Source organism: Pelodiscus sinensis, chromosome 10 (genome assembly GCF_052426305.1).
Source record: "Pelodiscus sinensis isolate ZL-2025 chromosome 10, ASM5242630v1, whole genome shotgun sequence".
In the NCBI taxonomy this organism is placed as follows: domain Eukaryota; kingdom Metazoa; phylum Chordata; order Testudines; family Trionychidae; genus Pelodiscus; species Pelodiscus sinensis.
This window is the reverse complement of record NC_143061.1, coordinates 35,967,855-35,993,949: the sequence shown is the minus strand read 5'-3', so window position 1 is coordinate 35,993,949 and position 26,095 is coordinate 35,967,855. Positions and strand designations below refer to the sequence as shown.

The 26,095-nt window shown below is 43.5% G+C and overlaps 1 protein-coding gene across 2 annotated transcripts in view; it reads right to left on the bottom strand.

The window, feature by feature from the left end:
* DNER (delta/notch like EGF repeat containing) overlaps positions 1-26,095 on the bottom strand; it is a 293,984-nt gene that overhangs the window by 137,125 nt on the left and 130,764 nt on the right. For both annotated transcript variants that reach the window (XM_075937624.2, XM_075937623.2), the window contains exons 3-4: positions 5,341-5,435; positions 4,202-4,368 (exon numbers count right to left, since the gene is read on the bottom strand). In XM_075937624.2, coding sequence (XP_075793739.2) covers positions 4,202-4,368; positions 5,341-5,435 — 262 coding nt within the window. The remainder of the gene's footprint in view (positions 1-4,201; positions 4,369-5,340; positions 5,436-26,095) is intronic.

Sequence of the window (26,095 nt, the reverse complement as noted above, 5' to 3'; positions counted from 1 at the left end):
AAAAAAACAGAAAGAACTGAGGGGTTTTTCCTACAAGGAAGAAGGCTTTTTCTGAAAGAGCTCTTTTGGAAGAAGGCGTGTGAGGACGGGGAAGAGAGAGTTCTTTTGAAAGAAGAGGAAAAAACACAGGTGACCTGGTGGCCAGTCTGTCCATAATAATCACAGCTTAAATGCAAGATAGTGTCCATGCAGTGTGGACACTATCTTTCGAAAAAGCAGATCACTTTTTCAATGTGCTTTGGCAGTGTGGACACACTCTTTCGGAAGAAGTTTTTTTCTGAAGATCTCTTCCGGAAAAGCTTCTTCCGAAAGAAGTCTGCAGTATAGATGTAGCCCAAGCGTATTGCAGCTTAACTATCAAAGTAGTTGTTACAGTAACTGTTTTTTGTATACTACAAAGTCATTCATGTCCCTGTTTTGATGCATATGTGCAGTAGATCTTCTTGTAAACACTGAAAATAAAAACCTTGATGCTTCACCTAGCTTTAATGCATATAAAAACGAAGTACAGGGAGAGAGGATGTTCTATATTTACTTTCTTTGAAGTAGAACTCAGAGTGCCATTAATACACAGCAGATTATAAAATTAAAATGAAGAGTTTAAGAAGATTTGTGTGTCTTAATAAAATATTTACAACAAAATGCACTGTGCATACCTCCATCTTTACTGAACACTAATTAGCCCCTGATACATGGGATCACATTATAGTTATTTGAATCTGCTTGTTTCTCCATGCCATAATAATTCGTGATTATAGTGTCCTCTAACATCAGTCAAGATTATTGTGTTCTCTGGGTTTATTAAAAAAACCAGTACTATAGAGTTAGGAGATACAGAGCAGTATCTGAAGATTAAACTCATCACAAATTTCCAAAATAGGTAGAAGAAAATGTTACGAAAGAAGAATCTGTAATGATGTACTTGATCATCATTGCTACCAGACTATTTGTTGTTTTTTAAGTTTATCCTGAAAAGACTAACTCGGCTGACCCCTGAAACTTGATGACTGGAGTCTCTTATTGCAAGCTGCACATGAGCTATGTCTTCACTAGGGAAAAGGGTATGTTTTATCCTGAGAGAGCTATCAGGCGTTAACTAACACATGATTAAAGCCTAACAAAGATAAGGCAAATGGAGCTGCAACTTGAGTAAGTAGATCAAAGTAAGCTATAGGTCCTCTACAGTCTTTACCTTGACATGCTAACGTGTAAACAATACAAAGTGCCTCATCTTCACTAGGATTTTACCTTATGTTAGCAGCCATGCCATTTTAGGAACATCCTCAGAAAGAAACTTTTAATTTCTGCAAATTAAATGCAAATTTTTTAAATTAAAATGTAAGAGATTTAAGAGAATGTGTCTATCTGAGTTAAAGAGGGAAAATGTAAAAATTGGAAAACCATTTGAAGAAAATAAATGCCACTAAGTGAAACCTGTTGCTGATAAAGTAGGTGCACTAACAACACTCAACAGAATCTCTGATACATTGTTGCCTATCTCTGGTAAAATGTACTTGGACTTCTCTCTGGCAGGGACATCCATTCAGAACATGGCCAATATTTTCACATAAGTGTTTTTGATGTTTTATATTTACTTGCAACGTGCCTAACAAATTAATGAACAATAATCTGTACCAGCTTTTTCTTTGTTATGGAATGAAAAGCATTTCAAGACTATAACACGTAAGTACTGTTACAACCATGATTTCAATTTCATGTCCTAATTTCAACACACCATCTGTCCACAGAGCCCAAAATAATCATATATCTATGGTCTCCATTCTTAAAGAGTGTCTTTAAAACCATGTTATTTTCATCATCATCAACCACCATGGGTTCAACACCCGTTGGTGTCCAATGCCTCCCTCACTAGTTCCTTCCATCTTTCCCTGTCCAGTGCAGAGTGGCTTAGCTTCTGTAAATTAGCTCCGCACCAATCTGCTACATCATTTACCCATTCTCTGTGGAGCCTGCCTCTCCTATTCGGACCATCCATTATGCCAAATACCAAGTGTGATGGGGTGAAGCAACCCCGCCCCTGCCACAAGTCAGGGGAGGCATGGGAAATTAAAAACGCTGACACTCGCCTGGATCAAAAAGCGGCGGGACTGGCTTTGAGAACCGCGCAGGAAGTCTGTACCCTGGGGGAAGCCACAGACACGGCGCAGGGGAATGATGTCACACATCTTGGTGACATGATGTCAGATCATGAGGGGGAGGAGGCCGGGGCTGGAGGAGGGGTGACATCACCCGGCGTGGCCGGAGATGGGGATAAAATGGAAGAAGTGCGGGGAGGAAGGGGAGAGAAGAAGGTGGAAGGAGAAAGAGAGAAGAGGGCTAGTGCCGGAGGTGCCATTGGGGACTGAGCCCAGGGCCTCCGGGTAAGTACCCTGACAGCGGAGTTAGGAAATGGCCCAGGGCAGTCGCAAAGCCCGCGAGCAGGCGTGTTATGGGGCAACACCCCTGTCTGCGATAGTAGGGAGTCTAACTCCCTACATCAGGGCCCTGGGCCGGGGCATGGAAGACTGGGTGGGCCGGGGTCCCCCTCTCCGCCGTCGAAAGGCTGCTATAAGAGGCTCCAGCCAGGATGTTCATCTGTCACATGCGGCGACATAACCGCATTCCAGTCGCCAAAGTAGACTGTAATCAGGGGTAAGGTGCGCACCATCTAATAAAAAGGTGGAATTTATATAAGACACAAGTGCGGACTCGTTACACCAAGGTCTTAACTTTTCGCTCGTTGTTCATTCTGCAGATATGCCCAAATAGCTGTAACTTCCACTGTATAACCTTCTGCAGTAGGTTCTCTTTTGGCTGTATCTTCCTATATAATTCCTCGTTGGTGACCTTCTGCATCCATCCTCTTCTTAGGATCTTTCTATAACAACTCCTCTGGAATGCCAATATCCTTGTCTTCAAATCTTTTGTTAACACCCATGTCTCACATCTGTACAACATGCTGCTAAATACACACATTTTCAAGAAGCTCAGCTTTGTTCCTAAGCTAATCGCTTTACTTTTCCAGATCTTACCCATCACCTTCTAACTCGGTCTTGCTTTCACTATTCTAGTTGCTATTTCCTTCTTACTGTCTAGACCATACGTCATGTTACTCCCCAAATATGTGAACTTCTCTACGTTTTCTAGTTCAAACCCAATTACACTGATCTTCCCTTCCTATTTCCAAATACCATCGTCTTTGTTTTATTAATATTCATAAATCAGTCCATACCACTTCCCTTCCTCATTTAGCATCTATACCATTCTCACTAACTTCTCTTCATCTTCCTTGATGATAATTCTATCATCTGCAAACCTCAAGTCCCTATATTTTAAACTGCATACAAATGTTCATTTCACACTTCCTGCCATGAAGTTTACTGTTTCATTTTTCAATAAACTATACTTCTGTATAATAAAAGAAAGTTCAAACAGTTCTGTGTCTGTGTCATATTTACATAGACTTCACTCATTCACAAGTGTTATTGGTGGGTAATAAGTATAGTTGTTTTTAATTAGGGATGTAAAAAGTCATTTTAAAAGGTAACCCGTGTAACCGCTATACTGCAGAGCCTGCAGTGAAGCTTCCCCAGGAGTGAGGCTGACAAGGGTTGCTGACAGTACACCGAAGGAGGAGGCTTCATTGTAGGCTCGGCAGCCAACTCTCCAGGACTGTGCAGTAGCTCCTACTCCCACAGGCGGGGAGCTGCTCCAATGCCTACCAGTTAACCTTTAACATCCCCACTTTTAATATATTTTGAAGTTTCCTTCATATTCTATGTATTTTATTCCTTTAACTGGATTTCAGACAAATTCTATTCTCAGATGATCCAAGAAATATCTTGAATATTAACATCTGGAGGCATGTACTGTAGTATTTAACAAAAATCAACACACTTAACATAGTTAAATTAAAATATGTAAAATAAACCCTGTGTGTGTCTGAAGTAGATTGGTCAAATAACATTAACTGGATTTCAAATTAGATAGGTTCCACAAGTGTGCTACATTTTCAGCATCAGGTAGCATCCATTTACTTTGAATAAACAAAATTTGAAAATATTGTCTGACCATCACATCTTGTACTTAAACCCGTTGGTAAATTAACAGAGCTTCCTCTACATTTCTTTAAGTTTTGTATAAGTTACTGATTCTCGTATAAGGCTGGAGATCAAGATACCAGAATGTAAGTACAACTCACCAATAAAGTAGTTATTTCCTAATGCAAGCATTTCCTCTGAAAGAACAAGGCCACCCAGTGCCTGGAGGAGAGTAACACTTCTACCATCTATAAGTGAGCACTGTTTAAATCCAGCCGTTGTAACCTTCCACAACAGGATAAGGGAAGCTATGGCATCTTGCCTTATTCTAGGGACATGAAGAATAAAAATAATCACATCAGGTTGAAGAAAATCAGTCTTATGAAAGAATACATCATTCTGGACCAAAATTAATTAACAAACAAGAACAACTCCGCTGTAGCAATTATACAATCAGAGTTATCAAAATACAAATATTTTTATTAACAAGCAATTTTCACTTCAATACGGTTTAATGCATGCACATTTACAATACAAAATCTATCAACAGTCGGGTTTGAATAATGGTGTATTTGAAAGAAAACATTATGCATATTCTTGATTTCTAATAATTTTAAAGAACCATTTTCCTGTTCAAGGAACACTTTATATAACACGACATATTTGGTAGTTATTTATTTAATGTGTTCTGAATGGATACTGCTTTTGTGCTAACTACCAAACACAATCACTTTCCTTAATATTAATGCATTTACAGTGGTACTTCCCTCCACTCCAAAGATTCCTTCCTAGCATTCATAATGATGCCAATACTCCTGCTTCCATCCTCTTTTGTCATGGTGTTAGTACAAATTCAAGGAAGGAGGGTTTGATCTGGACAGAAATTCTGGTTTTGTTTAATACACTGGATAATACATTATCCAGTGTATTAAACAATAAGTCCATAATTCTTGTGAATCAACTGAATTATGCAAGGTTGCCAAGGTCACTCAGAGCTGTGGTGATCAACCTTTTTCTTTCTGAGCCCTCCCTCACAACATGCTATAAAAACTCCAAAGCCCACCTGTGCTACAGTAACAAGTTTTCTGCATATAAAAGTCAGGGCCAGAATTAAGGGGTAGCAAGCTGGGGAACTACCTGGGGCCCCATACCACAGAGATTTCTGCAAAGCTACAATGCTCAAGCTTCGGCTTCAGCCCTGGGTAGCAGGACTTCAGTTTTTTTCCATGGATGCAGGGGCTACGCCTACACTGCAGAGTATTTATTTTTCCAGGCTGCGATGACAAAGCAATATTCTTACTTTATTGATGTGTTCTGTGGAACTTCAAAGGAGATAAGTCGGCCTCCAGCAGAGTTATTAGAACTGGCATTTCCACAAGCCACATCTGGGGTTATCTGAAAACAGTAAAGAATTTTCATGAAAGATGTAGTCCTTTAAAAGAGAATATAAAAAATGAGGGAAATTAATAAAACAAGAAAGGAATATAAAAACAGCACCATTAACCAATCCTGATCTATTAAAAAATCATCAGGACAGACGCTAAAGTTTCAGCACCAGTGCACATTTGAGGTAATAGAAGGTTCTATCTCATTTGCAATTATTTAGGAAACTTACCTTATGGTTAATGTTTTCAAAAAACATAGCAAAAGAAACCCTTCGCTATAGCGTCTACATTTTAATCAGCACTTACTATGAGAGGTGTCTGCCTTTAAAAGTATCATACTGCCCCTTAGGAAAAAAAAGATAAATGGATATCTCAATGTCAAATACTAAATAAATCTCTCGAGTTGCCACAAGTCAGAGAAAATGTGAGATCTTGGGTCATTTAGAACCAACAGCAAGGACTAGAGTTATCTTTCAACTATACTTATTGCATAGCCTGTTATTCCTTTTTAAATTCACAGCAATACTCCGCCACATGAGACCCATAATAATGAAGCCTGTTGTCACTCTTTCCAATGACAGGAGACTTTCTGCAAAGAGAAGGGAGCATCCACAGCCTACCTAGGGAAACAACTCTTGACTATAGCTGTGATCTGGGTGCTAGGTTGCCAGCTTTCTTAACTGCACAGACTGGACACCATTTGCAGCAATGGTGTCCAGTCCGTCTGGTGGAAAAGCTCAGCAACCCTATCTGGTACTGGTTGTCAGTAATTGATTTGTCTGCCATCTTTGCAGCAGTTACACTACTTTACTTTTACACTATTGTTACTTTATTCGGCACTGGTGAGGCCACACCTGGAGTATTGTGTCCAGTTCTATGCCCACCACTACAGAAAGAATGTGGATGCACTGGAGAGGGTCCAACAGAGGGGCAACCAAAATGATGAGGAGGCTGGAGCACATGACCTATGAGGAGAGGCTGAGGGATTTGGGCTTATTTAGTCTGCAGAAGAGTGAGGGGGGATTTGATAGCAGCCTTCAACTTCCTGAAGGGAGGTTCCAAAGAGGATGGAGAGAGGCTGTTCTCAGAAGTGATGGATGGCAGAACAAGGAGCAATGGTCTCAAGTTAGAGTGGGAGAGATCTAGGTTGGATATTAGTAAAATCTATTTCACTAGGAGGGTGGTGAAGTACTGGAATAGGTTACCTAGGGAGGTGGTGGAATCTCCAACCCTAAGGGTTTTTAAGTCTTGGCTTGACAAAATCCTGGCTGGGATGATTTAGTTGGGATTAGTCCTGCTTTGGGCAGAGGGCTGGACTCGATGACCTCCTGAGGTCTCTTCCAGTCCTATGATTCCATTTGTTAATCAAACCTTCTCTACCACATAGCACTGGCAGTATAACCATGGACGTTTATATCTGACCATGCAATGCTGGCCTCTAATAAATTCATGTACATTTCCCAGTTGCTATATCCCTCCTAGGAGTCTGGTGTGTCTTGCATACCCTAAGTTTCACCTCACTTAAAAACTACTTGCTTACAAAAATCAGACATAAAAATACAAGTGCCATAACACACTATTACTGAAAAATTGTTTTCATTTTAGCATATAATTATAAATCAGTTGGAGAATAAATACTATATTTACATTTCAGCATACAGAACAGAATAAACTAGTGGTTCTGTATGACATTTTAGTTTCTATTGGCTTTACTAGTGCTTTTTAATGTAGCCTGTTGTAGAACTAGGCCTGTAGATGAGATAATATGTCTCTTGGAAGACTTCTGCATACCCCTGCTTGAAAACCACGAGTCTGGACCAACCCACTGTTGCTACAGATAAATATAATATGTGGGATGGGGACTCTGAAGTGTCTCTTTATATCATCATCTAGTTTATTTTTTGTGTGCATCCCTAACAGCTTGACTATGAAATAACACCATATGTAGCACAAGAAGTGAGCCAATTTCTTTTCTACATTTGCCAAAAAGGATAGGTTCTGTAGTGCATCTTGTATGATAAAAAGCTTGTATAGAACACCTGTTATGCTAGGTTTACATGATGCTTATTGATAAACTGAGAATGTTGGCTGAAAACCCTTCCAAAGAGTGAATCATCATTTCAAGAAGAGCCAGAATCCAAATTCTAAACTCATGTTTCATTCAAATCCACATTTAAACTTGACAATGAAGTATGTGTGAAAAACAGACACAGAAGAAAATCCTTGAATGTTACTTAAAGTACTAATTTTCAAGCAACACAAGTTCAATTTTTACTTATGTGGCCAATTAGTCACAATAAGCAAAATTGCATGCCTGGCTCAGTTGATTGCTTCACCAGGAAGTTAATGATTTTTTTCTCTGGCTTCTACAGATATTGATATTTCAAATTTGGATATTTCAAATTTGAATAAATAATGTGTAATTTTGTTGTGCTACTTAAAGTAACATAGAAAAATGTTAATAAATGTATTAATAGTAATTCTGGCAACCATGATGATGGGATTAGGTTCAAAGCTCCATCAACCAAATATGGATAATATCCTTCCTTTCATATTTGCCAATATGCATGACAACAGTTGTATTATACAGTCAATTTCCAAGAGAACTACCAATAAAAAATATCAATGATAAATTGTATTACAGCAGAATTGTATACATCCATTGACTTAGAATGTATTGGGAAAAGTAACAATCCAAATAATAGAATCATAGGATTGATAGGAATCTTGAGAGGTCATCTAGTCCAGTTTCCAGCACTCATGACAGGACAAATATTATCTAGACCCTCCCTGACAGATGTTTGTCTAATCTGCTCTTAAAAATCTCCAACAATGAAGATTGCACAACCTCCCAAGGTAATTTATTCCAGTGTTTCACCACAATGACATTAGGAAATTTTTTCTTCCACTCTATTCCACACTAATTAGGCCTCACCTGGAGCATATAGTTTAGTTCTGGGTACATTTCAGGAGAAATGTGAACAAATTGGAAAAAGTCCAGAGAAGAACAAAAAAAGTCTAGAAAACATGATCTATGAGGAAGATTTACTTTAGATTATTTATCCAGAATATTTTGAATGATAGTCCGATGCTCCAAGGCACCTGTCCCCCCTTCCAAGTCGATATAATCTGCAAACTTTATAAGTGTTCTCTCTATGCCATTATCTAAATTGCTGATGAAGATACTGAAGAAAACTGGACCCAGAACTGATCCCTTTGTGGATCCCTACTCATTATGCCTTTCTAGTGTGATTGTGACCCACAGATAACTACACTCTGGGAATGGTTTTCCTACCTTGTATGCATTCACCTTATAATAGCACAATTTAGGTTTTATTTCCCTTGTTTCTTAATGAGAAGGTCACGTGATACAGTACAAAAAGCCTTACTAAAGTCTAGGTATAGCACATCTGCTGCTTCTCCCTTATCCACAAGTCTTATTATCTTGTAAACAAAAGTTATAAGGTTGATTTGACAAGACTTGTTCTTGACAAATCCATGCTGACTGTTACCTATCATTTGACTGCTTATTTATTTTCTCCATTGTCTTTCTGGATACTGAACTTATGGTGGCCGGTCTAGAATTCCCTGGATTGTCTTGATTTATCTTTTTGTAAATATTTGCCCTTTTCTAGTCTACTGGCATCTCTCTCATCTTCTATAACTTATAAAGATAATTGCTAATGGCTCGGATACCTCTTCAATCAGCTCCTTCAATGTTCTAGGATATATTTTGTCAGGCCCTACTGACTTGAAGACATCTAACTTGTCTAAGTGATTTTTTAGATTGTTCTTTCCATATTTCAGCATGTGATCCTACCTCATTTTCACTGGCATTCACTATGCTAGATGTCCAATTGCTACCAACCTTCTTGGTGAAAATCAACATAAAGAAGTTGTTAAGCATCTTTACCATTTCCACATTTTCTGTTATAGTCTCCCCTCTTTGCTGAATAATGGTGCTACCCTGGTCTTTGGTCTTCCTCTTGCTTCTAATGTATTTGTAGAATGTTTTCTTGTTACCATTTGTCTCTAGCTAGCTTGATATCGGCTTGTGCCTGGCCTTTCTAATTTTGTCCCTATATACTTGTGTTACTTGTTTATATTCATCCTTTATACTTTGACCTAGTTTCCACTTTTCGTAGGACTCCTTTTTTACTCTGGATCATTCAGGATCTCCTGGTTAAGGCAGGGTGGTCTGTTGCCAGATTTCCCATCTTTCCTGTTGTTTGCTCTTGTGCTTTCAACAATGTCACTTGGAAAAAATGCCAACTCTCTCGAACTGTTTTTTCCTCTAGGACTTAATTACCCTCTAAACTAAACAGTCAATGAACGGCCTATTAAACTTCACACATTGGCTCGGAGCTGTGGTGGAGAAAGGTGCCTCTCCCTGCCAGCCCCAGTATTGACGTACTGTGGTGGGTGACAGGCACCCCTCTCCCTGGCCACAAGCCAGCATGTCACCACTGGGGAAGAGGTGTCCCTTCCTACCAACCCTGGTGCTGTTATGAGGAGAGAGAACTTTGGGGAGTCCACTTTCCCCACCAAAGCCTATGGGCAGCCTTCACTCTAAACCCCTCATCCTTGGCTCCACCGCAGAGTCTACACCTCCATCTAGAGCCCTCACACTCACCTCTTTGGTCCAGCCCTGAGCACCCTCCCAGACCTTGAACTCCTTGTTACTAAACCCATTCTAGAGCCCTCACCTCCCACACCTGAACCCTCTGCCCAAGCTCCCAGTCCTCCTCCCCCATTCTGAATCCCTTGGTTCTGCTCCCACTACATACATTTTTAATATGCACCAACATGGAGACGATGTGCAAATTAGAGAGACCAATGTGACTTGCTTCTGATGGGATCTTACCTACCAGCTACCTGAATTTGCTAAAGTCTGCCTTCTTGAAATCCATTTTCTTTATTTCACTATTCTCCCTCCTACCATCCCTCCAAATCAGAACTCTACCATTTAATGATTATGATCACATTCACTATCATTTAACACAATAAAAAAAAGACAGACCACATCTACCACTTTCCACCAGACTTGTTACCCTGTCAAAGACAGCTATCAGACTGGTTTTGAACAATTTGTTCTTGACAAATCCATGCTGCTACGTATCTATTTACCAGTAGAATTATACAGCATTGCTCAAGTCTTTAACTCAATTAATTTCTTTTAAATAAAAAAATGTACATGCTTTATGTAAATGATTGTATTTTTTAAAAACAGTGTTATTTTTATTACATTAATTTTTATTTTTAATATATTAAAGCATTGTTAACATTGTTTAATTTAATTTTTTTGTAATTTTTCAATGGGAATCCCAGCAAGCGCATTTTTCTTCATCTCTATAAACTCTTATTATTTGCTGTGTTTAACAAAAAAGAGTTATAGTCAATTAGGCATCCAATAACATTATCTTCTTGTTTTCAAATGTTAAGCATTAATTTAGCTGTGCCAAAACAGAGCACTACTCCAAATTTCTCTGATTTCTCTCTCCTCTGAAGGGTTTATGGAGACACAATCCTATTCCTGATTCATTCTATTTTTCTGGCTCATCTTGGTACAATACAAGGGTAAAGTAACAAATTCTTACAGATACCATCATATCACACAGATCCCCAAAAGCAGGAAGGCAGGAAACTGGAGGGAGGAGCTGCAATATAAAAATACTTGTAAGAAATGTAAGTGTGGGGTGGAGTGCGGGGGGCTCAAGGCAGGGATTTGGGGAGGATTGGCGTGGGAGAGGGCTCAGGGCAGGCAGGTTGCTGTGAGGGGGTGCAGAAGTCAGGTTGGGGGTGAGGAGAGGCTCAGAGCAAGGTCTGGGGATGGGAGGGCTCAGAGCAAGGGGTTTGGGATGTCTATGGAGGGGAACAGGAGTCAAGGTAAAGGCCTGGGTATGATGGGGGGGGCTCAGGGCAGGGGGTCATTGTGTATGTGGGTGTGGTGTATGTGTAGGAAGGGTGTACTGGGAAGATGGGTGGGGAATGAAGCTGCTTGCTGTTCCCCTCCAAGTCAGGGAGTTAGAGCCATGTGCACAGCTTGCCTGTTCCCTCCCCAACCAGAAAAGGAATGCAGCAAGCTGTGCACTTTCCCCTTGCTCCCTGACTGGCTGCCTGCTGCTTAGTGTGGCATCCTATTGCAGAGCCCCAGCTGGACAGCTTACTGGAGTGGCACTCTCAGGCTCATTGGCTTATTTTCCCCTCCGGTTCAGTCTCTTTCAGCATTTGCTGAGTTACATCAATTTTGAGAACTGTACTTGATTTGGTGATTCTGTCTCTGTTTGGTTTTATGAGAAACAATCCCATTCTAGGCAAATCTGTTTTCCTAGCACAACCTAACCCTTATTTTGCTTTAGTTATGATCGGAGGAAGCTGTATACCAAATTTGGTGGTGCTAGCTGTTAGGAGGCGTTCTAGATCAAACACATAGACAGACAGACAAACTCTCTAAAATATATACTAGATTATCTTCCAGGTGTTTGCAAATTGATTGCTCCATTTTCTTTCTGGGTACTGAAGGTAAGATGACTGGTCTGTAATTCCCAAGCTGGTCTTTATTTCCTTTTTATAGATTTGGCAGGCAGATGGAAACAGAAAGAAGGAAACTGGACAGTACAACTATACAAGGGGCACCACAAAAATAATATACTGAGAGTGGAAAACCAACATGAAATTAAACAGGAACACTCTCTTAAATTAAACCTCCTCAGGAAAAGCGACACACACAAAATGCAAGGCAGCAAAGGGTTACAGGGTTTTCACTGTTCTGCCTGCAGAGGAAGGTGTTGTACAATGCTGACCTAACTAGCAGCTCCATTTGCATTTCACTCTGGCTGCACTGCCCGCTGAGCTGATAAAATCACCATCTAAAACAGAAGGTCACTGGACCAAAACAGAATTTTACAAGAGCAAAAAGATGATTTCAGTTTAAAAAAAAATCTGGGCTTTAGATCAGCACCCAAACAGAAGAAGGAGAAGCACAGGTGAGAAACAAACATGGCAAGGAGCTGAGGTGCGGTCTCTGGGCTGGTGCCAACGGTTTGGAGTGTCGGAGGGGGCTCTCGCTTGAACCTAGGGTAGGGGTTGGGGGTGCAGGAGGGGGTATGGGCTCTCGGAGGGAGTTTCAGTGCACGAGGGAGCTCAGGGATAAGGCAGGGAGTTGGGGTACAGGGTGCAGGAGGGGGTGCAAGATGGGGTACAGGTTCTTAGAGGGGGCTCGGGGCTAGCACAGAGGGCTATGATGCAGGAAAGGGAGCAGGCCAGGAGGGGGAGAGGGCTCCAGCCAGCAAGTGCTTACATTGGGTGGTGGCAAAGTGGGGCTAAGGCAGGCTTCCTACCTGATCTAGGTGCTGCTTCCTACCTGGCCCCGTGCTACTCCCAGAAGCAGGCAGGGAACCAGGTGGCTCTGTGTGCTGCCCCTGCCCACAGGCACCACTCACCTGGTTCCCAGCCAATGGGAGCTGTAGAATCAGCTCGTAAGGCAAGGGCAATGCAGAGAGATCCTTTGCCTCCTCCCTGACTAGGGACCCCAAGACCCCGCCAGCTGCTTCCGGGAGCAGCACGGGGCCAACAGGCAGGGAGCCTGCCTTATCCTCACTGCTCTGCCAGGCTTTTAGTGGTTTAAAATCTCTCAGATTAGCTTCAGTAGCCTCTAGGAGATATAGCCTGATTCCAGCAGGCTCCCAGCAAAACCAGGAGGACTGGCAGCGCTATGTTCAGCTGATTATCCACCATGATCCACATGATCTTTTTCAGTCACTGCTTCCCAGGACACAGTTTCCCATCCTGTAAGCACAGCCTGCCTTCCTTGTTCCTAGCTGTATACCTTTATACTGAGCCTTTTTAAAATGCATATTTGTTTGCTTGTACCCAGTCTGCCAGGCAATCCAGGTTGTTCTCTATCAGTGACCTATCCTATCATTATTTAACATGTTAAATAGAGCAGGACCCAGAACCAATCAGACAGACATCTTCTAATCCACTGATTGTGTAACCATGTTAATTTTATATCGTTCTAACTATATAATAAAAATCTCATCTGGTACTATCTTACAAAAATCTAAAAATATTACATCAGCACTATTTACTTTATCAACTGAATTTGTAATCTCAGAGGATTCTTTGAAGATAAAATTGAAAGGACATGTGATACATTTTCCCCTAAAAATGGAGACACAGAGATGATCATGATCTACACATTCCAATTCCACACCCATGAGGGCAGACAAGCAGTTCTTCCTGCTGAAACTGAAAAAAAAAAAAGATCCACTGAACTGCAGTATCATGTTTTTCCAAGATTTCTCTGTAGCACTAGAAAGAGCTCACAGCCTTTAACTCAGCAAGGAGCAAGGCAACTCCTTACGGCACACACCACCACTTTAAAAACAGTCATTAGGAAGAAAAGCATAAAACCTTCACTAGCCAGACAAAGCCCTGAAGCACATGCAAGAACTGCTTACAGAGACATGCTCTTTAATCAGCGCAGAAATAAACTCTTCAATTGTTATGCAGCATGTAGAAGAGGGGTGGGCAAAAGGGCCTCCGTTGGTTGAATCCAGCCCGCCATGCAGGTTGATTCAGCTCATAGATGTCCTGCTACTCCCCCGCTCACAGGCCAATCAGGGCCTCGGGACAGGGGAGCACGCAAAGTCTCCTCCCTAGACACTGGTGCGCAGCACTTAAGAGTCAACCACCAGGAGACTAGGGACAGAGGCCTGCTTTGCCCCTCTCCATTTCTACAGAGGCTTCCAGAAGTACAGGTAGCCAGAGCGCTCCAGCCACTCTCCATATCCCACGTGCCAATTCTGTAACTCCCATTGGTGAGGAACCTCAGCCAACAGGCGCTTCAAGTATGTCACCTGTGGATGGGGCAGCACAAAGTTGCGTGGCCCCACCTGAACATGGGAGCTAGAGGGGGACAGGCCCCTGCTTCCAGGAGCCAGTTCATGAGACACCCAGATCTTGCACCTCTGATCCCCCTCCTACCCTCTATCCCCTGCCTGAACCCCTCTTGCTCTCTGAACCCCTCCAAGCTAGCCCGAAGTACCCTCCTCCACTCCAAACTCAACATTCCCAGCCTGATCCCAGAGCCCATACCCCCAGCTAGAGCTAGAGATGTTAAATTTACATTAAGTAATTCAATAGTCAGTGGATTTCCATTGACTATTTGATTAGTCTATAAGGGTGCCTCTGCCTTTGAACTATAGCAAGAGCTCTCCTGGGCTCTTGCTACAATTCAAAAGTGGAAGCCCCGCAGGGAGCATGGGAACAGCAGGGACTTCCCCACTGGCCCTGTGTTCCCTGCAGCGCCTCAGCCTTTGAAATCTACAAGAGCCCCACTGGGGCTCTTGTAGATGTCAAAAGGAAGCCCCACAGGGAGCGTGGAGCCAGTAGAGGAGTCCCCCACTGGCTCCGCCTCCCTGCAGGAATTCTGCTTTTCAAATGTACAAGAGTCCCACTGGAGCTCTTGTACATTTCAAAAGCAGAATCACAGGAGAAGTGCCTGCGCCGTTTCCCGTTGTGCCTCTACCTTCCCTGCCTCCTCGTGGAGATGGTGCTGGGGAAACCAGCTTTTAAGCCAGCTTCCCCCAGCACTGGCTCCTGTTCCCCCACCCTTGCTGCTGCTTTCTGACAGAAGCAGCGAGGGGGAAGGGCAGGGGAGGAAGCAATTAGTTGCATCACTAGCTGACTATCCGATAAGCTTCTGCTTATCAGATAGTCAACTAGTCACTTACATCCCTAGCTGGAGTTGTTACCTCCCTGTGCATCCCAAACCCGTCACAGACAAGAGCCCCCTCCAGACCTCTGAATCTCTTGGCCCCAGCCCTGGAGCACTACACCCTGCACTCCAACCCCCAATTTTTTGATTATTCAGGTCCTTCCATACCATTCCCATACCAACATGTGTTCCTCAGGCCAAAAAGCTTGCCCACCCTTTATCTAATGAACAGGCTCTCAACATGGAGGTTGCTACCACACCCTTATACTGTATGACTAGGTGAGAAAAGAGTTCCAAAATTTCTTTCTGCTGTAACATTAAGTTGCCAAATATAAAAGACTCAGAACAGCTCTACATAAAAGGTTATTTACAACTGGTCTCCAACTTATGAACGAGTTACGTACCAAGCACCTGGTTGTAACTCGATATGTTCGTAAGTCGGATTACATTCACTTGCGTATGGTTGTGCTGTTTGTAAGTGCAGATTTTGTTCGTAACTTGGGTACCAGCTGTATAGGAGGCTGGTCGTAAATACGAACAATCATAAGTCGATGTGTTCGTAACTCAGGGACTGGCTGTACTATATAGTTCAGAAAGTAGGGATGTCAACGAGTAATCATCTAGATGATTAACCAATAATCCTAGACTTATCGGTTACTCTAGTCAGCTAGTTGCATTCTACCCCCCCCCCTTGCTGCCTCTATATCAGAGGCAGCCGGGGGGAAGCAGACGCTGGTGCTGGGGGGGAGCCAGCTTAAAAGCCAGCTCCCCAGCACCAACTCTGCAGTGCCACCTGTGGAGCAGGGGGGAAGGGAAGCTGCCACAAATCAGCCTCTGCCAGCAGTGGGCCCTGACAGAGGCTGCTTCACAGCAGCAGACCCTACCTGCAGCGGGCCCAGGCTCACTGCAGATGGAGGCTGCTCTGCATCCCTTGGAGCAGCCTCTGTCCACAGTGAACCTAGGCCCGCCGCAGGCAGAGGCTGCTTCACAGCAGCAGTCCCTGTCTGTTGGGAGGTCCAAGCTCCTCGCAGAGCAGCCTCTGTCCATGACAAACTTGGGCCCACCATGGACAGAGGCTGGTCCCAGCAGCTTGGACCAGCCTGGCAGCTGGACAGGGGCTGCTGCCACCCTGCACTGCTGCCTCTGTATCAGAGGCAGCAGCTTAGGGCAGCAGGCAGCCTGTCTGCACGGGGAGCTGGTTTTTTAACTGGTTTTTAAACAGGCAGCAGAAGCCCCTGTCCATGGGGGGGGGGGGGGAGAACAGCTCCCCACTGTGACCCCCACAGACAGGAGGTTACTGCTGGTGCAGCCTCAGCCCACTGCGGGCAGAAGTTGCTTTGTGACCGCCTCCCAACCCCCACCCCTGCTGCCTGTCAGAGGCAGTGGAGGGGCCAGGCGGTACCACAGAGATGGTGCTGGAAAGAATGGGCATTTAAGTAGGCTCCCCCAGCACCGGCTCCTGTTCCTCCCTCCTCCCCACCACTGCCTCTCATACAGACACAACTACCCAATAAGCTTACTCAACTACTCACTTATATCCCTAGATATAGCTCATTTAAAAGTTTATAATGCATTTGATCTCTGAATTTAGCATATTAGTGAGTGAATAATTTGACTGCATTCTATGTTTAGATAACGTAATCCATTTGAAGAACATACTGGGAATGACAACTGTGGTAGTACATCTTTTGTGTCAGTGAGACGCTGCAAACAAGTGCAGTCTGTCTTCAGGCTTGTCTACGCGGGTATGAACTCAATATACATAAGATCAAGTACATTAACCCCCTGAGAATGCTTTCACTCAACAGTGCAGTGGCTTTAATTTACTCTTCTCCTGCAGACATGGCCTTAGTCTATTTTTCCCTGGTTTTTGTGTGTCATCCTCTTTGGGATCAGCATGATACAATGGAATCTAAAGAGAGAAGTTACTCTGTAGGTGACTGTGCAACAGCTATGTATGGTCGCACCCACAGTCTACCCCCAAGCACCTGCAACACTGCTCTGCAGAAGGCTGTCATCTCTAGCCTGCTGGGAGATTGTGTAGCGAGAGGTGAACATGTGACTGCAGGACAAATTGGCTTCCCTGTATATGACCTGGATGAGCACCTGTGCCAGGAATGCAGCTGAGAATGGTTGACCCCTGATGGAATGAAATTTTGCAAGATCAGAGCACACTCTAATGCTTGACTTGATCCATGCCGAGATGCACTGGGATGAAACTGGGAGCCCTTTCAGCCTCTTGGTTATGGAAACCAAGAGCTGAGGTGACCTACGGAAGGTTTCGTGTGCTCTAACTAAAAGGTGCAAGCATATTTGACATCTAAAGAGTGAAGTATGCATCCTCTGTCACTGGTGTGTAGGTTAGGGAAGACGACCTAAAGGTAGATAGCCTGGTTCATGTGCAATACCATTTTAAGGAGAAAGGATGTGGGCATAGCTGCACCTTGTTTTTAAAAGAGACAGTGCACTGGGAGCTCCAACATTAGCACCCTGAGTTTGCACACCCCTTATCTAAGGCATCGGAAACTGTCTTGGCCCAGGTGATAGCCACTGGAAAAGCCACCTTCCAGCAGAGGTGGAGTAAAGAGCATGTTGACATGGGCTCAAAAGGCACAGCCATAAGTCTAGTGAGAACCGAGTTGAGGTCCCAAGGGGAAAGAGGTTGTTGTACATAAAGGTTCAACCTGTCCAATCTGTTAAGTAAGCTGTTTACCAGTGGGTTAATGCAAACAGACCTTTCCTAGGGTGAAAGGCAGAAATGGCAGTCGGGTAAACCCTGACTGATGATGTGGCCAATTCCTGTTGTTTTAGGTTGAGCAGATAGTCGAAGATAAGGGAGATCAGAAGCTGCAGTGCAGGGATTCACTTCTGCAAGGACCAAGTGGAAAAGCATTTCCACTTGGCCTGATAAATACCGTATTTTCCAGCGTATAGGGCGACTGGGCGTATAAGACGACTCCCTAATTTTTTAATTAAAAGATAGGATTTCATCTTATACCCCAGCGCCCCTCCGCCTCCTTTTCTCCCGGTGTCCCTGGTCTGCTGGAGACGGTCCCCAGCAGACCAGAGGCACCGGGAGCAAAGCCGCTGCAGCTTTGCGAAGCCTCGGGGGAAGCCGGCGGGGGGGGGCAGCCAAGGCGCGCCTGGGCTGCCCCCCCCCCCCGCCGGCTTCCCCTGAGGCTTTCAAAGCTGTGGAGGGGCTCCGGCAGGGGGGCAGCCCAGGCGCGCCTGGGATGCCCCGCCGCCGGCTTCCCCTGAGGCTTTCAAAGCTGCGGAGGGGTTCGGGTGGGGGGGCAGCCCAGGCACGCCTGGGATGCCCCGCCGCCGGAGCCCCTCCGCGGCTTTGCAAAGTCTCGGGGGAAGCCGGCGGCGGGGCATCCCAGGCACGCCTGGGATGTATACCCGGCGTACAAGACGACCCCCGATTTTTGGGGGATGTTTTTTAACATCAGAGGTCGTCTTGTACGCTGCAATATACGGTAGCCTGGGCAGAAGGTTTTCTGCTTTTCAGTAGCACCTCCTGGACTGACTCAGAGCATTGGTGCCTGGCCCAGGTCAACCATGGAGCATCCATGCCTTTAGGTGGAGGGACTCCGTGAAACCTGCTGATCACCTCTTCTCCTCCCCCGGGGACCTTGGACCCTGGTTGAGAATCACTGTTATAGAAATCACTTCTGGAAATGCACAAGGTATCCACATAGCCTAGACCTACATGGCTCAAATCCAGTTATTGGAACGAACGAACGCGCATGCACGCACACACACACACTTGCAGTAGCCAGCAGCAGGTTAGCTATCAGGTTTAAAGCAGACATTAGGGATAAGTGAAGCAAAATGCAGGACAATGTAGCACTTTAAAGACTAACAAGATGGTTTATTAGATGATGAGCTTTCATGGGCCAGACCCACTTCCTCAGATCAAATCAGATTTGATCTGAGGAAGTGGGTCTGGCCCACAAAAGCTCATCATCTAATAAACCATCTTGTTAGTCTTTAAAGTGCTACATTGTCCTGCATTTTGCTTCAACTACTCCAGACTAACACGGCTACATTTCTATCATTAGGGATAAGGATTCTTTCCCTCACTGTCTGATCTAGATTCGTAGCCAGGCTGAGCCCTTCAATTCAATGTTTGGCCTCAAAAAGAGATTTGTTGCACTGAAATATATTTTGATGAAGCGGGGAAATGTTCCTGTCATCCAGGTTGGTTCTTCAGTCACTCCTCATCAAAATCCCCCAATTAAAAAAAAGGTCATCAATGAAATGGGAGTTTTACTAGAGAAAGGAATGCCAGATTGTCCCTATAGCCAGCTTTTTACTTCACCTGTAACCAGTGGATCATAATGCTCAAAGCAAAGAAAAATGCTTTGAAAGGTTATTAGAGAGAATTGCTAATATGGCTATATAAACCCTCTTGTTTTGGCTAACAAAGGAAAGTGATGATGAATGCCGTTGATTTTTAAAAGCGATTCAGCTAATATCAAGGCTAATACTGGTTTCTACATCTTGAGTGTCCATCTCAAAAAAAATCTCTGCACTTAAAATACTTTAAAAGTCAACCACAGGCTTAACATTTTGTCCATTATTACTAAGTAAACTCACCTAAATTCTCTCTTCTTTACAATCTGTTGTTTCATTAAGAAACAGTCACAAAAGGTTATGAAATTTTTATCACTTATTGAACTTCAAAATATTGCTGCACCACTGAGCTTTACTAGTGTTTGATACTAAAATGAAGTCAACTTCTTTTGCATTTTACCTGGAGGGTGAAAACAACCCTAAGTCTTTATTTCCAAATTCTGGAGGGCATTGGTAGCATTGTAACCATGGTTCTTTATGAAACTATGACCATTGGTTCCCTGTTTAGGAACTAATACGCTATGTACATGTTTAACTTTATGCACTAGCTATGTCTGCACTTGGAGACAGGGTTGTGATTCCTGTATTCATGGTAGCACCACACAGTAGTGATTAGCACACACAATATCCACACCGAGTACACACTAATTTGGTCCAGGCACATTTGTAACTGGGGTAGCTAGCCCACGTCTCCACTCTGCATTATTTTATACAGCTATACTACTGTTTTTAATGTGAACGCTAGAAAGGATATGGGTTTTCCAAGCTGGGAACTGCACCCCTAGCTGCAATTCTAGACCCACTGAGTTCAGGGGACCTACTTAGAATGGAACAGCTACATACATAATCCTTTGATGAACTGGGGCATTATTTATATAGGGATAGGAAAATGCTTGATAAACAAAGGCTATTTTTATTTGGTTTATTGTTCTATTATGGTATTGGTTTAGTCTGAATAGATACTTACGATGATACAGAATACCACATAGTATAATTCTAGATCCTTGTTTCTTAAACTGGAACACTGGTGTTCCATGGAGAACTCACAGTGTGCCGCAGCCGTTTGAAGAAAAAAAATGTACGCAAGAGCTGCTGAGACGCAGCGGGTGGTGCGAAGAGGTGAGAGACCAGTGACACAGCTGGAAATGAGGCAGAGCTACCCGTGTTCCTCCTCCCTGTGCTTCCACACGAAGGGCGGAAGAGGCAAGCAAGTGATGACACAGCAAGAAATGAGGCGGCGCTACCCACGTTCCTCACATGCTTCTGTGCCCGGCTTGCAACCACCTGGGAAAGCTCCATGCCTCGGTTGTGCCCCTTGCCAGAAGGGAGTATTGCAGGGCCAGCAGCAGGGCTAGCTCTGATTGGCTCTCTCCGCTGCTGGTCTGGGGATCCTGCTTGCCAGAGGAGAGAACTGCCCTAAAGCTGCCACGCCAACCGGGTCTTTGCACTGCTGTCTTTAGCCCTCGCTTGTTACCCTTACAGCTGAGGGGGGCCAGCACCTTTCACCCTCTTGCACAGACAAGGCCCTTCCCTTCCATATTCTGTGTCAAAAATAACAGAGCCAGGAGCTAGGACTACTGAAGGATAAAACATTAAGCAGTAAGGGACTTGGAGGGCAGGGTAAGGCCCTCAGTGCCACTAATGCTGGAGTGGCTGCTATGGCTGCTATCAGTCAGCTGTTTGACATTAACCCATGCTTGATAAGGTATTGAATTTATAATTTCCACCAATATGAGTAAACAGAGTAAATTACATTTCCCTATCGAAAAGGCAGACGTCTAGAAGGCTTCATAGGACAGTGAATATTGTTGTTGCTAGTAAAAGTGTCATCTGGTGTTCAAGGGGCAAGCTTTTTTTTTTGGCTCAACAAAAAATTCTTGGTGTTCCTCAAAATAAATTATTGTTTGGTATTCCTCAGTCTTAAAAAGTTTAAGAAACACTGTTCTAGATTCTTGCACAGCTAATTAAAATTATAATTCTTAAAGTACAATATGCCTTCTGAAATATTCCAAATGTTAAAACTGAAAACTCAAGGAAGGTTTTCCTTTTTTTTTATTTATTTATGGTTTGGTTGTATTTTTAAGTCTCAAACTGTGACAAGCAATTTCCACTGTTTACAGTATGAGCTCATATCCATTTAACGCTAGGCTGGAGTGCAGACTCTCAAGTCTTGGTGCCTTATTAGGCCCAAGAACCCAAGCTCCAGTGTCCACACTACTATTTTTTTTTTTTTTAGCAATTAGCTTCAACCCTGTTACCATGAGTCTGTCTACCCAGACTGGGATGCTCCCTCCAATTGCAGTACAGACATATCCGTTATTACAAACATACTGCTAGTATAAACCCATGCAATGCTAGTCCCCCCCCCCAAACCCTTTCTGAACAGATTCCCTCCCCCCCCCCAAATATTAATAAGCAACATTCGTCATGCCTCAGCCGAGATTACTAAAAAGACCTCAGTCAAGTGCACAGATGTTTTCTGATGCACAGACATTTGGACAGGTCAGGCAATAGACTTCACCAGGCCTTGGTTAATGGTTGGAACTCTGCTCTGGGCCCCCTGGAAGGAGCAGTTCTGGGGGCAGGGTCTCAGATGGAAGGGGCTGTCAGTACAGTGCCACCCCCAGCCAGTCCTCAGTACCGCCCAGACCATGCCACTTGGGCTCTGGTGGCAATTTACAGGGCTTACAGCTCAGGGCAATTGCCTCCTTCATCTGCCCTTCTGCATCAACAGCCATGAATTAGGGCCTGTTGTAATGGAGAAGAGATTCCCCAGTGATGTTGCTTTGATTCTCTCATAAACTGTTAGAGCAGAGATCTTTAATTAAAGTTATTATGTTGTCTACATTCTGACTTTTCTTGACAGATACTATAGCTTGTGGTATCGGGGATATGATAATTGTTTATAATTTTCTATCATTTTACTTTGGCAATCCTGAGTATAATTCAGTGTTAGCACTTATTTTGGAACATAGGACTCAGAGAGATCTGAGCAGCCTACTCTGCTGCTACTAGTGGCAACCCTGTCATGCAATCCCATTCATAAATGTATCAAGTTCCCTTTTAAAAGCAATAAACTTTCTTGTCTGCACTATTCCTATTGGGAAGGCTGTTCCAGAATTTCACTTCTGGTGGCTAGAAAACTTCTTTTAATTTTGAGCTTAAATTTATTCCTAGCTAGTTTATATGCATTTGTTCTTGTGCCAGACTGTACTTTACGTGTTGAAACAGTTCTTCCTCCTCCAGTGTTTACCCAACCAGTGTATTTGTAGCCAACAACCAAATTCCCTTTCAATCATTATTGTGCAAGGCAAGCTAGGTTCTTTCAATATCCTCTTGTAAAGCTTCTAATCACACTGGGAGCCCTTTTCTACCTGTTCTAGTTTGAATTAATCCTTTTTAAATATGTCCAGAAGTATACAAAGGATTCCAAATAAGGTCTTACCATGGCATTAATTCTCTCTCTTTACTGGAAATACCTCACCTGATATATCATAGGATTTAATTCTATTTTTTTATGGCTGCACCACATAGCTGATCACAGGATGACTGAGGACCTAACACATCCATGTCTTTTTCCTCCACCTCCATTATTTCTAATGGATAGGTCCGTAGCTTCAGAAAATTGTGTTATTAGCTCCTATGTGCATGACTTTGCACTTTATACTATTAAATTTCGCTCCATTTCCATAATTCTATTCCCCGAGGTCATTCAATTCTTCCTGTATAGTATTTCAATTCTCTTCTGTATTGACAATATCTCCAGACTTTGTGTCATCAGCAAATTTTATTAGTATACTCCTATTTTTGTGCCATGGTCATTTAATTAAAATATTACATAAGACTGATCCCAAGACTTACACTTGAAGAGCTCTACTAGTAACCTCTCTGCATCCAGATAGTTCTCCTTTCAGTGCAATCTTTTGTCATCTCCCTTTCAACCAGTCCCTTACCCACTTTATCATATGGGACTTAGTACAAGAATTATAACAAATGCCCAAACTCAGTTGTGCAGTTACTAGCTACAAGATTGTTGTATGTGTGCACAGAAATAGAAAAGCCCAGCAAATTTAATTTCTTGCCCATCAGCTGGCAAGAGAGTAGGAAAACTGGGCAGGCCAGTTGAAAAACAGCCAGGTGGCAACCAGTGTTCCCTCTAAGCTGCTTGGGAGCACAGCTTCACAGGTGATTAATTAGCCCCACCCAGTCTGAGGCTCAGGGCTCCATGCAGGAAGCTGACTGACTGGGTGGGACTAATTAATCACCTGTGAAGCTGTGCTGCCAAGCAGCTTAGAGGGAATACTGGAAGCAACCTTATTCTCCATGTGGTTGTGTAAAATTGGTAGGGACAGGACCCAGACAGCCCTCTAGCTGTACAGCCTATGCCAAGCATGGATGTTACAGGAGTCTCTTCCAAACTTTCCCCACCTCATTTCCTAGTTTATAAAATCTTATCAACCATGCCAGTCTTGATCCCAGATTAGTACAATTAGTCTATTTGAGAAAGGTTCTCTCATTCTGTGAAAGTCCAAAAAACTTCAACAAGGACTGGTGCTATGAGTTTGCTTTTATTATCTTGCCTCACCTTCCTTCCCTAAGGGCTGGAAAAATTCCACCGAGAAAATCTTCTGAACCTCTGCTTCTTTGGGAGTTTCCCCAGCCTTGGTCAGTCATCCTTGATCCTTTCCTGCAGCAATGTGGCAGTGTCATTTGTCCCAACATAAAGCACACCTGTGGACTAAACCCCACACCTATCAGAATTCCTTTCAGCCTCACGACCACATCTCATGACCTTGCTTCTGGCAGACAGCACATCTTTCCATCCTCTGGATCTGCTCTGGTGACAGGCCTTCCAATCTATGTTAGTAAGGAAATTGTAGTCACACAGGCCTGCCTCATACAAGTTTCGGTGTGGATATCAGGTTCTCTCCCAGATGTTCTTCCTTCTGTCTGAAGATCATTCTGGACTTCTGTGTTCCCTTGCTGTCCCCTTTGTATAATCCTTATCTTCACTAAGGCACCATCCCTGGCTTTCTCCATCAGCACTTCCTCTCTTCTGCTGGGACTAGTTTCCTTGCTTTCCTTCCTTGCCACCTCACCTTCTGCTTGCTTCTCATTCTCTAGTGCAGCCCTCCACTCTATTTGTCCTCAACTAGCCAGTCTCTTGCTCTGCCTTCTCTACATGGACCATCCTCCTTGTCTAGTGGTTTGTCCTCTAGGTCCACTTTTGGGACAAGGTCAGCCAATCTTGAACTGTATGTGTAGTCTCTTCTCTCCTTTCCTCCATCATGTCTTTAAATCCCCATATCAACTCCACCATTATCTCTAGTCCTTAGATCTTCTCTTCCATGAGCTCTCTCGCGTGATATTTCATACGTAAATAGTTTCTGTTAAAATAATATACAGCTTGCAGCTTCTGCATTTAGTCATCATCTTTGTCTCCTCTCTTCCTCAGGTCACCTCTAGTGCTGCCTCAGTAGCCATCATTTTCTTTTCTTCCCAGTCCCTAATCTTAAAAGTGAAAGGACAAAAGTTCTCCAAACTCCCTCCCACAAAATCCCACACAAATTCCCCTACTTGTTGTCCTGTTCAGTGGCTTATAGACCTTTTTCCTGGGTTAGCCCTGCCCCCTCATTAAGGGTAGGCAGTTACCTGTCCATCAGCTGTGCTCAAAGACAGAAAATCTCCAGTGTGCACTCATAGAGGACTCCAGCTCAATAACAGTCAACAGCCACCAAACAGAGTATGCAAAATACAAATAGCAAACAATTCACCACAAGACAGATGGAAACAAATTCACATTCTCCTAAGGAAAAAGGACTGACTCCGAACTTATTAACAAAAATCCTTCACAAATTCCAGTCCTCTCTTCTCTTGTTCTTTCAAACATGTTTCTTGCTTATTTGTTTCCATGTCATTATTGGTATTAGAAAAGAGACATAAATATTACATTTTGAGCTGTCTTTCCCAATCTATTAATGGAGACCTGTGGAAACAGTGGCAGTAATATAGCAAGGAGAAGCAGATTCTAAGGTTAGAGTCACAGGAGTTTAAAGCATTACAGACCACTAAGATCATCTAGTCTGATCTCCTGAATATTATAGGTCACCAACACCATCCAGCACTCGTACACTAAGCCCAACAAAGGAAATGAGGCCAAAGTAAATGAGACCCACTATTATGTGTCACAGGCAGCAAATAGGAGGAACCAAAGTGCACTGGCACTCAAGGGCTATGCAATCCCAGGGAAAGACTTAAATGAGATATACTTATCTAATCCTGGCAAGAGAATTGCATCTGTATGCTACAGAGGAAGGAGAAAAACACTCACAGTCACTGTCACTCTGACCTGGAAAAAGATGTGGCCCCACATATAGTAATCAGTTAGACCCTGAGCAAATGAGAACCAGCCGGTCAAGTGCCTGAAAATGTCCAGTGTTACCTCACAGGTCCATCCTGCACTGTGTCCCATCTCCAACCATATCCATCCTTACTTTACCCTTCAGAAGGGGGACATAAAATAATCTACAAGAATACATTTATGGGGAGGAATCCTTTCCTGACCCTTGATGATGGCTGGCTGAAACCGT